The sequence below is a fragment of the Psammomys obesus genome, unplaced genomic scaffold (assembly GCF_907164565.1).
Source record: "Psammomys obesus unplaced genomic scaffold, mPsaObe1.curated_primary_1811, whole genome shotgun sequence".
Taxonomy (NCBI): Eukaryota; Metazoa; Chordata; class Mammalia; order Rodentia; family Muridae; genus Psammomys; species Psammomys obesus.
Genome location: NW_026590061.1, coordinates 3,535,217 through 3,548,711, shown reverse-complemented (window position 1 = coordinate 3,548,711; position 13,495 = coordinate 3,535,217). Strand labels below are relative to the sequence as shown.

At 47.2% G+C, this 13,495-nt stretch overlaps 1 protein-coding gene across 5 annotated transcripts in view; it reads right to left on the bottom strand.

Annotated features, from left to right (window-relative positions):
• Positions 1-2,336: 2,336 nt before the first annotated feature.
• The window catches only part of Bcat1 (branched chain amino acid transaminase 1), a 68,736-nt gene continuing 57,577 nt past the window's right edge, over positions 2,337-13,495 (bottom strand). For all 5 annotated transcript variants that reach the window (XM_055605600.1, XM_055605599.1, XM_055605603.1 and 2 more), the window contains exons 8-11: positions 12,790-12,875; positions 11,310-11,450; positions 9,339-9,413; positions 2,337-5,255 (exon numbers count right to left, since the gene is read on the bottom strand). In XM_055605600.1, coding sequence (XP_055461575.1) covers positions 5,214-5,255; positions 9,339-9,413; positions 11,310-11,450; positions 12,790-12,875 — 344 coding nt within the window. In that variant the 3' untranslated portion in view covers positions 2,337-5,213. The remainder of the gene's footprint in view (positions 5,256-9,338; positions 9,414-11,309; positions 11,451-12,789; positions 12,876-13,495) is intronic.

Genomic DNA, 13,495 nt, shown 5'->3' with positions numbered 1-13,495 from the left:
GCTAGCCCAGATCTCATGATGTAGTCCAGGCTGGCCTCAAATGCAGAGCTCCACCTGGGTCTGCCTTCTGAGTGCTGGGACGGAAAGCAGGTGACATGCCCACCACACCTGGCCTAAATTTCAAACTTTTGTCACTTATCAAAGCAAGTTTGACCCCATGGAAATATTACCCACAAACACTACCACAGTTCTGCTAAGCTTCATGACCAACCCTTCCAACTTGCACAGCTTTCCTTTACTAAGGATGAAAGGCCCTTGATTCTACCCAGGCCTTTAAAAGGAGCTTTTCAACAATGATTAAAATAAGAAGGAAAAAAAAAAAACCCTTTGTATTATTGTGGATGGCTTTTGTTTCTTGTATTCAAATCTTCAAACTGAAACTGGGCCTTGTGCCTATCACCCCAGCTATTTGAGAAACTGAGTCAGGAAAACTGAAAAATCAAAGGCCAGTCTTGGTTATAGAGTGCACATTTGGGCATCAAAGTGAGATGATGCAAGCAAATCAAATGGAAAGGAAAGAGGGAGACGCAGCTCAGAGGCTCCGTTCAACTGCAGCACCAGAGGAAACAAACCTCCAACTGAAAATAGCGGCTATATGAAAATCACTCAAGCAGCTGGCCTGCCTCTTTAAGCTAGGAGTTTCACCAGCTCCCTCCACAGCACATAACCATACAGTATAAATGTTTCTCTAGGGTCGTTGTCTTTGCGTCTTTCAAGTGCATCTTGCTTTGAGCTTATCGAGATGAGCAGACTCAGATGTCATCCTAGATACAGCTGATAACCCAACACTTCCTCAGAAGAAAGTGCAGATGACAGACTCACTGGCGAGTGACAGCGAGCCTGGTGGGAATCCACACAGGTTGGGAAGTCTTCGGGTCTAACTTCCCGAGCAGCAGAGAAAAACAAAACCAGCAAGGACTTCCTTAGAAGGAATGAGGGAACGTGACTGCAGAGAGCTGTGCTCTCCTGATCCTACATCATTTGTCTAAAGTCAGGTTATCAGCCCCACACCCCGTGAGGTAAGGTCTATGCTGCTTATTTTCCGTGTGAGTGCTCTGTCCTTGCTGGCTGTGTGAGGTGTGCATTTTGGATGTTCGATCAGTGTGTACCAAACAAACAATAATCCTCATGACCTCTGTCCAGTCACAAAAGAAATCTGAAGCCCTTTGCTTCTTTAGGGGTGGAGATACGTGGAACACAGAAGGCCGAACAAATTCTACCTGTGCCAAAACAAAGTGACAGTTGCTATCATGTGTCCGTGAAATTGCTCACTGGCCTGCCTATTCAAAAGGAACCTGCTTAACAAGGAAGAGTTCATGCCCTGACCCAAATTAGGTCAGGGCATGAAATATGGGGTCTCTCAAAGTCTTGGGCCTTGATGTTGAGAGGACCAGGCCTGAACAGCCCCCCCCCCTCAAAAAAAAGTCACTAGTCCCAGGAACTATGCCATAGATCACCAATTCCATAAACAAGACCATAAAGTCCACTACCCAAGGAAGAGCCTAGAGGTAACCATAAGAATGGGAAGGCATCTATCTTATCTCAGGGTGGGGCATCTGTGCTGGGCAGCTCACCCACCTAACATTCCTGTAGTCTACAGATGGCTCCCTCAATGTCAGTTCATTAGCCAATCACTTTGTAACAAGCTTGCCCTTGCTGAATGCCACCCAATCGTGTAATTGCTAAGCTGGAATTTCCAGAACCTTGCTGAAACCCTAAATAAAAAGCCCTCTCTCCCTGACCGCAGGGATCTACACTCCAGAACCGCTGTGTCAGTAACAGTGTGGGCCAGAGCTCAAGCTTGTAATAAAAACCCTACTATGTTTGCCTTGGATCAGCTCCCTGGTGGTCTTCAGGATAAAGACCCTACTGTGTTTACACTGGACCGGCTCCCTGGTGGTCCTCGGGGTCGAAACGTGGGCATTACAATGTGAGCAGTGTTGCTCTCAATAGTTTAGAAAGCACCATCCAATGGAAACGAGCAACTGTTGTCTTCCGAGAAGCTATCTGCCTCAGTCAGGATTAAACTGAACAACACAATTTTAAAGGAAGGACATGGGACTCTATGAAGAGCACAGCTAGAAAGGCCAAGAAAAGAACCCACAGGGCAGCTTCATACTTCAGTTGATTTTCCTAAAGCAAACTGAAAGCACGGAATTGACACAAAGTCTTCCCTATGCTACTGCCTAGTCTGTGGTCAAAACTGTCTTCATGAGCCCCAGAGTGCTCAGCACAGGGAAGACACCTTGTTTAGATATGTTGTTACCAAGCAACAGCCTAATGCAGGAAGGGTTTTGTCCCAGAGCTAACACTGCCTCCCCACACAGTTCGTTTCCTTTAAGATGATTTCGTGTGTGTGTGTGTGTGCGTGTGTGTGTGTGTGTGTGTAGGGCCTGAGTGTGTCTGTGCACCATATGCACACAGCCACCCCTAAAGGCCAGAAGGTATCAAACCCTCTGGAACTGGAATTAAGACAGTTGTGAGCTGCCAGGTGGGTACAAGGAACTGAACCACAGAGTGGCTACCAGAGCAGCAAGTGCCCTGACCACCGAACCACGTCCCCAGCCCCGCTCTAGCTTGGTTCTTACATCAGGAAAAAGTATGGCTCCCTAACAGCGTTTCAGCCCCTTCCTCCCCTGCTTTGTAGTTTTGCAAACACAGGCTGCCGGCTGTTGCTCACATGTGTCCTGCCTGCTCGGCTGGACAGCTCAAGACTAAGGCTGCTCCCATGTGCCCTTAGTAGAACCCTTGATAAAGTGACTCTGACAACCACATTTCCATCGGCAAACAGCCAGGGCTCAGACTCTCTCTACCTTTTGAACTCCTGGCCTTCGCATGTGTTCTGGGGAGATCTGGCAAACGAGGGAAAAGAGAAGATATACAAAATAAGTTCATCATCTTAAGCTCCCAGCTGCTTAGTTCTGTTTACACCGACTCGATTGTGACTTGCTGAATCTCATTTGATCAACCCAATTACACATTAAATAATTGCAGTCAATTATGCAAATATCAGCAATAATATTAATTTGTTGATTGTGCGCAGCAGATTAGCTTTACATGTTCCTAACACTACACCGTCTTGTGCTTTAAATGATCAATTAGTGTTAGGATAAGTGAATCCTGAAGAGCGGGTAATTGCCTGGTAACAATCCAACCCTCGTGCTGCATTACACTGCTGCAATTAAACAAGTAACGGACAAGGAAAGAACAACCAAAGATGCTTCTTTTATGCCTATAAATAAGTCATTGCGAAGGTCAATTTCCTGTTCTGTTACTTCAGTACGGATGGCAGCTGGGGCTCTGGGTCAGGCTTCCGGTTTTCACAAACCGTGTGTTCCTCCTTCCTTCCCTCTTAACTGAGCCTGCTGGAAAGCTTAACAGGTTTTGAGGTGAGAGGTCATGTGTGCTCTCTAACCATCACAAAGTGGCTCTCAGTTTAATAATGTAAGAGCTTAGGTAAACTCAGGGCAGACAAGGCATCTCCCTTCTCATAGGCCTCAGCCTGGCCGTTCCGTGCTTGACAGTTGATACCCCTGAAGGTCTACCCCAGACCTGTGCTGAACGTGAGGTCAAAGGGCATGGGGAAGACACAAGCCTCCGAGGACACTCGAAGGGGGCTCCGGAGGAGCCGGAGACACCTCCACCCAAGATTTCAATCAGCAAGGAGAGCGTCCTTGGACATAGTCTATCATCTCTGCTCATCCTCCAATTTTCTTATTGTCTCCATCTAAAAAACCAGCTAAAACTTTTAGAATGGAATGGACGTACCGTGTGCACGGCTAAATGTCTTAAGGGCTGTCCCTGTGGGGTGGAGTTTGTACAACCCTCTCCCACAGGACTGTGAAGAGACGCGTTTCCTCAGTTAAGATGAAAGCTACTGCAACCGAGGAACCAAAGCACAAAGTGCAGTGGCGGAGAGTTGGCCGTCCAAGGGCGCTTCCTGTCAAGACAGGGCTTTTCCCTGGGTAAACTGGGAAAGGAAAGGGCTTCTCACTCACAGCTCCTAGACGAGAAAAACACTGTCTGGAGTTATTCTGTTACCTAGCCGGGTGCTCATTCATTGCTCACTCAAGAGCAGGGTACACAGTGTAGATTAAGATCACAATCCAGAGTTTATCTCCCTCACTCCCCTTTATTTGGCATTTAATGCATGGTGTCTGCCATTTTCATGTGGTTGGTATTTTATCAAGAGTTCTTCCCAGGACAATCATTTCAATTCCAAGATAATCTTAACAACAAGAGCATTTTTCCAACTGACCATGCTGTAGAGTCCGTGACAAGAAAGACGGCATGAGAAAGACTGCCAGAATAGGCAGGGTCTCAAAAGGGTGGAGAGTCCTCCAAAACGGTCTCAGCGTGGAGGGACACACTTCTATTTCAAGTCCTACAGTAAACAAATACTGGACACTACTATATGCTGGGCTTTGAGAAGACGAAGATCTAGAAGGCACAGGACCCCTAGACTCATAGCAGCGAAGTGAGCAGCCAGCGGCGGGGGGAGACAACGAGCTTGAGCCTCACAGACAGCGCTAGGTGAGACTGGGCCAGAACATGACCCCAAGAAGGGACAGGTTCACCTTAGCAGGGACTCGGGGACCCACAAGAGCAAGGAGAAAAGAAATCCAGGTGACCAAAGGTTAGATTCAAAGACAAAAATAAATCAAGGTATGAGAGTGCACTTCTGTCATCCCAGCATTCAGAAGGCTGAGTGAGAAAAGAGTGCCTTGCCTCTGAGACCAGCCTGGGCAGACGTTAGGGAATGCCAGGCTGGCCAGGGCTACACAGGAAAGCCAAATCCCCCCCCCCAAAGAAACCTCACCAGCAACAGTGACAAAGAGCGAAGCTCTGAGGATACTAATGACCACAGGGACACTGCCCAGGGCATTTCCTGTGGCCCTTCCAGCGAATACAGGCATCTCATCAGTTGGGGAATTGCTTCTCCTACTATGGAACAGACATGTGGATCTGGTATAGGGTTAGGGAAGGCGTTCTTCATCACTATCTCTCCGGGGAAAGGTACAGTAAGCAAGTTACCATGTTGACAGGTGACATTTGACATTGGCAATTTTCTGTGGCTCAAGGAGAAACCTCAACTTGGTTAACACGTGAACAATGCAACTACAATAGGCAAAATCACTAACAGGTGGTCGGTCATAGGTCACAGGCAGAAGTCTGTCTTCCGGGGCACATCACCGACACCCTGAGCTTCTCCGTCAGGACAACTCGACTGTCCAGTCGCTCTCAACCCTTCCATACTACAACAAAGGCAAAAACACACATTTCAGTCTCAGACTTCAACAGACCCTCACAGACCCCACCATCTGCCAAAGCACAAGTGGCTCGGCAGTTAAGAGCTCGCACTGACCCTCCAGAAGACCTGGGTTCAATCAGCTCTGGTGTCTGCTCACAAGTGCACATACCCTCACTCCTATCAATCAAGTGTGTCAGCACTTGGGAGGTGAAGGCAGGAGGGAGCTACAGGAGTTTAAGGCTAGGCTGGGCTACATCAATAAAGTGAAAGTGCCCTTAGTAGCTGCTTTTTCCTATTCCATGGGCAAGAGCTCACCCCTCACTGTGGTGCCCGAGGCTGGGTCCGAGCCGCCCTGAGGCTGGCATAGTGGTGTCAGTACCCATCTTGCTAGGAACACATGGAAGGTGGCCTTGGGAGAATTTGAGGACGGCAGTGATGTATTGTCAGCTGAGTTTCCATCGGTGGCTCCAGTGTGAAGACTTTGTCCCCAGGGCGGTGCTACTGAGCAACGTCGGGACTTAGGGTGTGGGCCTTGGTCCTCGGTTCACGGGGCTATTGGCTTGAAATGAACAGTTGGACCCCTTAGGCTACATGGGAACCTGCCACCTGCCAATCTCAGAGACCACGCCAAAGTCAAGTCTCTAAAACTGTGAGCTAGACAAAGCTTGTTATAAAATCACAATTATTTTTAATTATAAATAAATTATAAGCCTTAAGTATTTTAATTATTAATAGGAAGCCCATCAATGGCACATCATTCAAAACATCTTTCCTGACTCTTCTTAGACTATGTAAACACATAAGAGCAGCGCAGGATTTGCTTTCCGAAATAATTATCATGGCATCTCATTTCCTTCTTTCAACAAAGAAACCTCACTGCTTTTATATGCCACCCTAGCCCCTGTGCTGAACCCCAAGGGACATAAAGAGAAGCAAAACACTCCAGCATTCAAAGGACTCTAAGCAAGACCAAAGTATGGCTGGTTATGATGGAATGTCACGCTTCAGGTAGCTCAAGGGCACAGAGGGCATGGCTCACGTGCCCTAAAAGGAGCCCTGTGAGGTTTAGGGCCAGCCTGGTCTACACAGTCAGAGTCTGTCCCAAAACCAAGCCCATCATAAACGTTCCTACGAGGGATGAACACTACAGAAGGCCTGTCGTGACCCTACAGTGCAACCAGGCTGTAGGAGGTAAAGTCAAGGAACAAAGAGCATTTGGAGGAGAGGCCACCTGCAGAGCAGAAGAGTAGGATGGGCAGAAACCGAGTTGCAGCCAGCACTGCAGAGTTCACCTCTGCTTACGTATAAACACCCAGGAGTGCTTTCCTTGTAGACCATAGAAAGAAAAAATGGGGAGGGGTGGAGGATGGATAACGATGAGAAAACAGCCAGTTATTAGAATTACAACCCTTGCCGGACCCTACAGTAACCTAGCACCCAGGGACCACTGTGGGTAATTAGCTACAGGGGACAAGCACCTAACCCAACAGACTTTAAGTCAAATCTGAGGTTTCAAAAATTCCCCCTGGGTCATACTGGCAAGAGCCTGGGATTTTCTTTTCCTTTGTGGTTAATCTTGTCTGTGGTTCTGTGGAACACGTTGCAGGGAAACAGCATGCTTCCTTTCATGTAACACTCAAAGAGAGCAAATGTCAAACATGATGTAACATCAGACTTTTTTCTTTCTCAGTAATTACCAAAATCATTTTTTCTTGGAAACAGGCAAGCTAGTCGCTTGGCTAACAGCACCAATTTGCCATCTTGTAAGAGGATAATTTGGAGACTTGAAGACACAAGCATAATAATTGAGGGGGAAAGATGTGGTTTTGATTATCGGTGGAAGGCCCTGTGGCTTAACAATTTGGGGTGCACAGGGTATGCATGCTCTGTGGCTTAACAATCTGGGGTGCACAGGGTGTGCGTGCTCTGTGGCTCACTCGGAGCCACTCTCCGAGCGCCTGTGTCTGCTCATGGCCTCTTTGTTGGATTTGGGGGGCTTTTTTTTTTTGTTCGTTTTAAAGGCAGGCTCTCTTGTAGCCTCAGCTGGCCCCAAACTTGCAATGCATCTGATGCCCATGACCGCTAGGCTTCCTCTCTCCACCCCCAAGTGCTGAACTGTAGACACAGGCCTGCAACACCCCCGTAGGGCAGCGCACCCCAGGGCTTCGTGTGCGTAGGGAAAGCACTCTAGCAGCCATGCTACGTCCGCAGCCCCGACGTTGGATCTAGTGTCAAAAGGATGTAAAGAAGGCAAGAGGGGAAAGTTCTGGTTTCCCCCAAATGTTCTACCATGTATATCTTTTTTTTTTCCTTTTTTCCATTGTGTGTCTGTGCCTGTTGCACGTGCATAGGCGTGTCTGTGTGTGTGTGGACTCATGTATATGTAGACACACCTATGTGCAAGTGCATGGAGAGTCCTAAGGTTGACGCTCTTCCACCTCACTCACAGAAGTAGGGTGGCTCAGCCGAACCCAGAGCTCTCGGATGTGGCTGGCCTCACTAGCCAGCTTGCTCTGGTGATCCCCGGGTTCCTTCAGAAGCTGGAATTGCAGCTGGGTTGACGTGCCAGCCCGCTCTTACACAGGGTTCCGGGGCCCTGAACTCCGTGGGCAGCAAGCATTCTAACCAGTCATCCTCTGCATCTTTTCTATTTCAGCCTTTTATTATTTTTAAACTCACTCTGTAGCCTGCTGGACCTAAACCCCCTATGTAGACCAGGCTGGCCTGGAACTCAGAGACCTCTCCCCACCCAAACCTCCCAAGTGCTGGGATTAAAGGTGTGCTCCCCTTCACCAAGCTTCCTACCAAAGTTTCTTTATGGAAAGGAGCTCACTGCTGTAAAACAACAAATAACCGTTCTCTTTCTTTCTTTCTCTTTCTCTCTCTCTCTCTCTCTCTCTCTCTCTCTCTCTTTCTTATTTAACTTGGTCTTGGCTTTTTGAGACAGGGTGTCATGCAGCCCAGGCTGGTTTGGAAGTCCCTTTAACAGAGGACAGCCTCCAGTCCTCCTCCAGTCCTCCTGAGCACCGGCTGTGATGAGATTACACGTGTGACCAGCAGTTTGGTTTGGGGGGTGGGGGGGAGGATTGATCCAAGACTCTATGCCCAGTAAGCAAGGATTCCACCAGCTGAGCTACACACAGCTGAGCTACACACAGCTACACACAGTTTCCCCGGCCTGAGAAACTCGTGACATGAGAGCAGGCAGATTGTTATATAGAAAAGGTGGGTAACAAAATTATGTTCAAATACGACCATCTTGTTGGGAAATAATAAGGAAAATTGTAAATGCTTATAAAATATTTAAGTTGTAGATGTTCAAATATTAACAGTAATTATATCCCAATTCTGGGTCCATAGATAAATTTAACTCCTGCCTTTCTGCCCATCGGTTCTGGGTGTTGAGACTTGACCTGACCTGACCTCACCACAGGTGAGGTGAGTTCAGCGCCACTGTATTCCAGCACTGTCTTCTGTTCATAATATACTTTCCGTTCTTACAACAGAATGTTTTGCTCTCACATCCAAACTCTAAGTATTAAAATCTCCATTGATTTTGGAAAGCTAGATGACTGGAAGTCCTTACAAGTACCTGTCTCCCCCAGCCTTCTTCCTTAGGTTTAAATTACTTATCTTAATTGAACTGTCTCTTCCCCATGTGGTCACATGGTTTGGTTCTAACACACCGATGAAGAACTGCTGTATTTAGCATTACCCGCAGGCTCTCGCTGGACCGCAACCTGAGCCCCAAGGAGGTGGTGTTTTTGTAATGTTTTGTTTTTATTTTATGTCTCCGAAACCTGAGCCCCAAGGAGGTGCTGTTTTTGTAATGTTTTGTTTTTATTTTATGACTATGGGTGTTTTGCCTACATGTATGTATGTATGTATGTATGTATGTGCACCATATTGTGGAGTGCCTGAGGCACATGGAAAAGGGCAGTAGATCTCCTGGAGCCAGAGCTATGAAACGGTTAAGGGGGGAGGCCCTGGAAAATGAACCCAGGTCCTTTTCAAGAACAGCAAATGCTCTTAACCTCTGCACCATCTCCCCAGATGTTCCCCAACCGCAGGTGGTAAAAATGGCTACCTGGATGTCAGCCAGCTTCCCCAAGATGCGGCCTGCAAGCTTGGGACCGTTCTCCATGGTTGGAATGTGCAGCATCTGCGGAAGAAGGGGGAGAAGAGTTTGAGGGTGTGGCTCAAGAGATGGTCACAGGAAAACCTGAGACATCCTCCAACATGAAGGCAATTCCGCTCACACCACGAGAGGCACCCCAACAACACTGTCACCCATGATACCCCCTAACATGAGTCTTTTCTACTCGGAATCTGAATAGAAACCAGTCAGTCAATGACAACTTATTCAGTTCCTACCAACTCAACCGAAGGCACAGGTTTGGATGCCATTCTTCAGGGTGGCTTACGGAATTCAGAAGAATGGAAGATGAACTCCACCCAGGATTCTAAGAATCCACGGGATGAATAATTGGCCTCTGTTGAACCCTCTGGTAAGATACCTGACCTCAAAGTTATTTTGCAACAAACGAAAGCAAGTCATTTCAAAGGGATAAATTAAAGCAAATCTCCTCTTCTTTTACAGATGGGGCTTCTGAACCTGCATCTGGGGCACGGCACGCACCTCCATGGGCCACAGCTCCCACGGGAAGGCGAGGTTAAATTCCGGCCCTGGGTTTGCATCTGAGCCGTGCCCATGCACGTCTTGCTGGAGGGCTGGCTTTTGATGCTTTGATCTTGGTAGATAGCTCATATTCTCAAACACTCTTCTTATTATGCCTTTTAGTATAATAGGATAATTAGGATCCCGCTGGGCTCTGAATGCCTCCCAGAAGTGTTTAAGGGAAGGATTAAAAATAAGCTAACCTTGGTAAACTTTTTATTTCTAGAGTGGATAGCAATTGGATTTTGGTTACTAAAATGGACCAATAACATATCTAGATAGTGCCATAAAATACTCAGACTAGTCCCTTACAATCTTCTCTTCCTCTCTTTGCTTTTCTCTATCCCTCTCCGGCACACACGCCTCCCTTCTCCCCTGTCTCTCTGTCACATCGACATAAAACCAGGTAGTTCTCTCCCTCTCTATGATAATCTGCACATGAAACTGTATCAGCAACCACCCTTGCAAACCAAATAACAGTAATAACAATAATAATAAAATGATAATACCAATCAGCTGAGATTATAAGGCTGAATTCATAAATCAGAGAAATTTATATTTAAGTCATCAGAAGCAGTTAGTTTCATAGGTATAACACCTACACACCTACAGAATAGTGCCTGCACAGTTACACACTGCCTACACGCCTGGAGTGTCTACACATGTAAAATGTATAGATGCCTGTGAAATGGTTCCTGTATCTTTACATTATAAAGGCAGAGGCTGACATTTGGGCATCAGGACTGGATTTTTCAATGAAAGGAAAAGCTCTCCAGCTGTCAAAATAATGCATATATAATAATGCACAAGCAAAGCTGGGTAAATGGGAGCTGGATGATGGCTCAGTGGTCACCGCAGCAGATGAAAGAACTGAATCCTCACGGGCATTTCGATGGCTGCCAGGGCACTGAAGCCAGCGCATCCTTGCAGCATTCCCCAGCGGGCTGGCAGAGCAAGTGAGTGTGCATATCTCCATTCTGACTGAATCGGACTTACTTGCCAAGGGCAAGGCCGACCGGCTAACATGGCTGAGCTCTCACTAAAGCACCGGCAAGATGGAAGTGCTGTGTGGACATAGGCCCATGCAGCTCAGATTTTCTCCCATACTGCGACTTCCTTAAATTGCAGGGAAATGTTTATGTTTTTAAAATTCTATTCATTCATTTGCTTATTCATCATGTGCATCCGGGAGGGCGCTGCCAAGCACACAAGGAGGTCAGAGGTAAGCTTTCCAAGTGGTTTCTTTCTTTCTGTTCAGTGGGTCCCAGGGACAGAAACTCAAGTTCCCAGCCTGACGGCAAATGTCTTCACCATTGTACCATATTCCCTGCCCTGGGCAAAGGGCTAGACCTTACTACCACATAAAGTGACTTGTCTTACCTGGCCCTTGTACAGAATGTCCGACACCGGGCAGACAACGCAGGCTGTCCCTGAGCCGAACATCTCCTTCACCCTGTTCCCCTCCAGGGCAACAATCAGGTCATTCATGGTGAGTTGTCTCTCACACACCTTGAACTCACCCTATTTGGAATATTAAAAGAAGAGGAGGAGGAGAAAGGAAAGGAAAAACGAAAGTAACTATGTGTCTTTGGATCTGGCTGAAATTGGGTAGTATCATAATGGTCCTCTAGGGGAAGCAGGAAAGGGCACACTGTGTGATTGCCTTAACATGCTGAGTGGGAAAGAACACACTGTGTGTTGCCATAACATGCTGAGCAGGAAAGGGCACACTGTGTGTTGCCCAGTGTACTGAGCAACCTGCTTTCAAATCACAGCTTTCACAAATGAAGTCACCAAGGTGTTCACCATGGATTTGCAGCCTGGGTTATCATGGATAAGGTCTCACAAGCTGACTCATTTTAAGAGCTACTTAATCCATCTTTTGTGATAAAGGACAACAGCTTATTTCAGCACACATCAACACGACAGCCACCATTTAGCATGCACCCACCACGTGCAGGGGTCTTTAATGCTGAAGAGATTATCTTTATTACTTTATAGTTGAGGGGACTTGGGTTCCCCAAGGCCAAACAGCTGGTGAGCACTGGGAACTCAATTTGAGCTAAGCCTGATCTTATTGCCTTTGAAATTGAGAAAAATCATAAACTGAGCTCCTAAAGCTGACACAGTCACTATTTCTTGGGAGCCAATGTTTTGACTTTATATGAGAAATTACACTGAGAGCTGTTGTGACTTTGTTCAAAAGTAAATTATTAAACAAGTAGGTTCCAGAAAATCAGCAACCATTACTGAACACAGTTGAGGCCCGATTTCTGAAGAGAAAAACAGGAAAATAACCCCTCCTGCAAATCAACAGAACGGTGCTTACTTGGCTCATCTTTATCCTTGGACTTGTTCCCCTGTCTGGCAAGTTGTGGTGACCCACAGCGCCTCTTGGCATTTTGTCTGTTTCAACACAGCTTTCAAACAGACTGCAGTTAAGGAGTCAAGAAAGCCCTCCCTGGATAGCCTCGTTTCCAAGCTCGGAGCCAGAGGTGTGGGAGCCGCTCGTCCTCACCTTACCGCCAGATCTTCGGCACTCATTCTCTTAATAAACAGTTTCTGAGTTCCATCAAGCTGCCTTTCCTACTGTAAATGTATTTGGGACAGGGAAAGCTGTTGAAATTAAATCAACAGTTTGCAATGCCATGCCCCGATATGCCAGCCAACAGACAGTTGGGCTTTGCCTACTCTGGACTTGGTAGGATTATTTAGCTCATTGCCTCAGTTTTCAGACTCTTCCAGAGAAACTGTTGGTCTGCTCCAAAATAACGTGGGGTGTGTGTGTGTGTGTGTGTGTGTGTGTGTGTGTGTGTGTGTGCGTGTGCATGTGTGTGTGTGGTTCAGATTAGGCACCCACCCACTGCTGTGCCAGCTCCAGGATGCTCTGCCTCGTCACTCCCGGGAGAATGATGCCATCTAGCGGAGGCGTCGCCAGCTCTTCTTCTGTCGATTAGAAACAGAAATGTTGGTAAAGTTTCACTCGTTAGACGTGTCACAGCAAACCACTCCTCACAGCCCATCTAATAACAAGCATGTTAACAAGAGAGTTAATTCACCTTCCCGGCCATTAGGCTTCTCACTCCATAGCCTGATACAGGAGAGGTGCTGGGTGGGTAAGTACGGGGGCTGCTACGGCAGGGCTGGGGCTCTGTTCGCTGTAGACACGTAAGAGGCTCACAGGCGCATGTAACTCAGCTCCCCCCGGACTCCACGGACACGGTGCTCAAGTGCACGCTCCTCCACACAAACACACACATACACATTATTAAGAATAAAACAAATCTTAAAAAAGCAAAAACAGACAGGGACCAGCAAGATGGCTCAATGGGTAAAGGCCCGGGCTCGTGAGGCTGACCACCGGAGTTCAGTCCTCAGGAAAGCCCACATTAGGAGAGAACTGGTTCCCACAGTTGTGCTCTAACCACCACATGTGTACCATGGCATGTAAACATGTATACACATGTACACTCTCTCTCACACACACTCTCTCCAAGCAGATGATAGTTAGATGATAGATAGATAGATAGATAGATAGATAGATAGATAGATAGATAGATAGATAG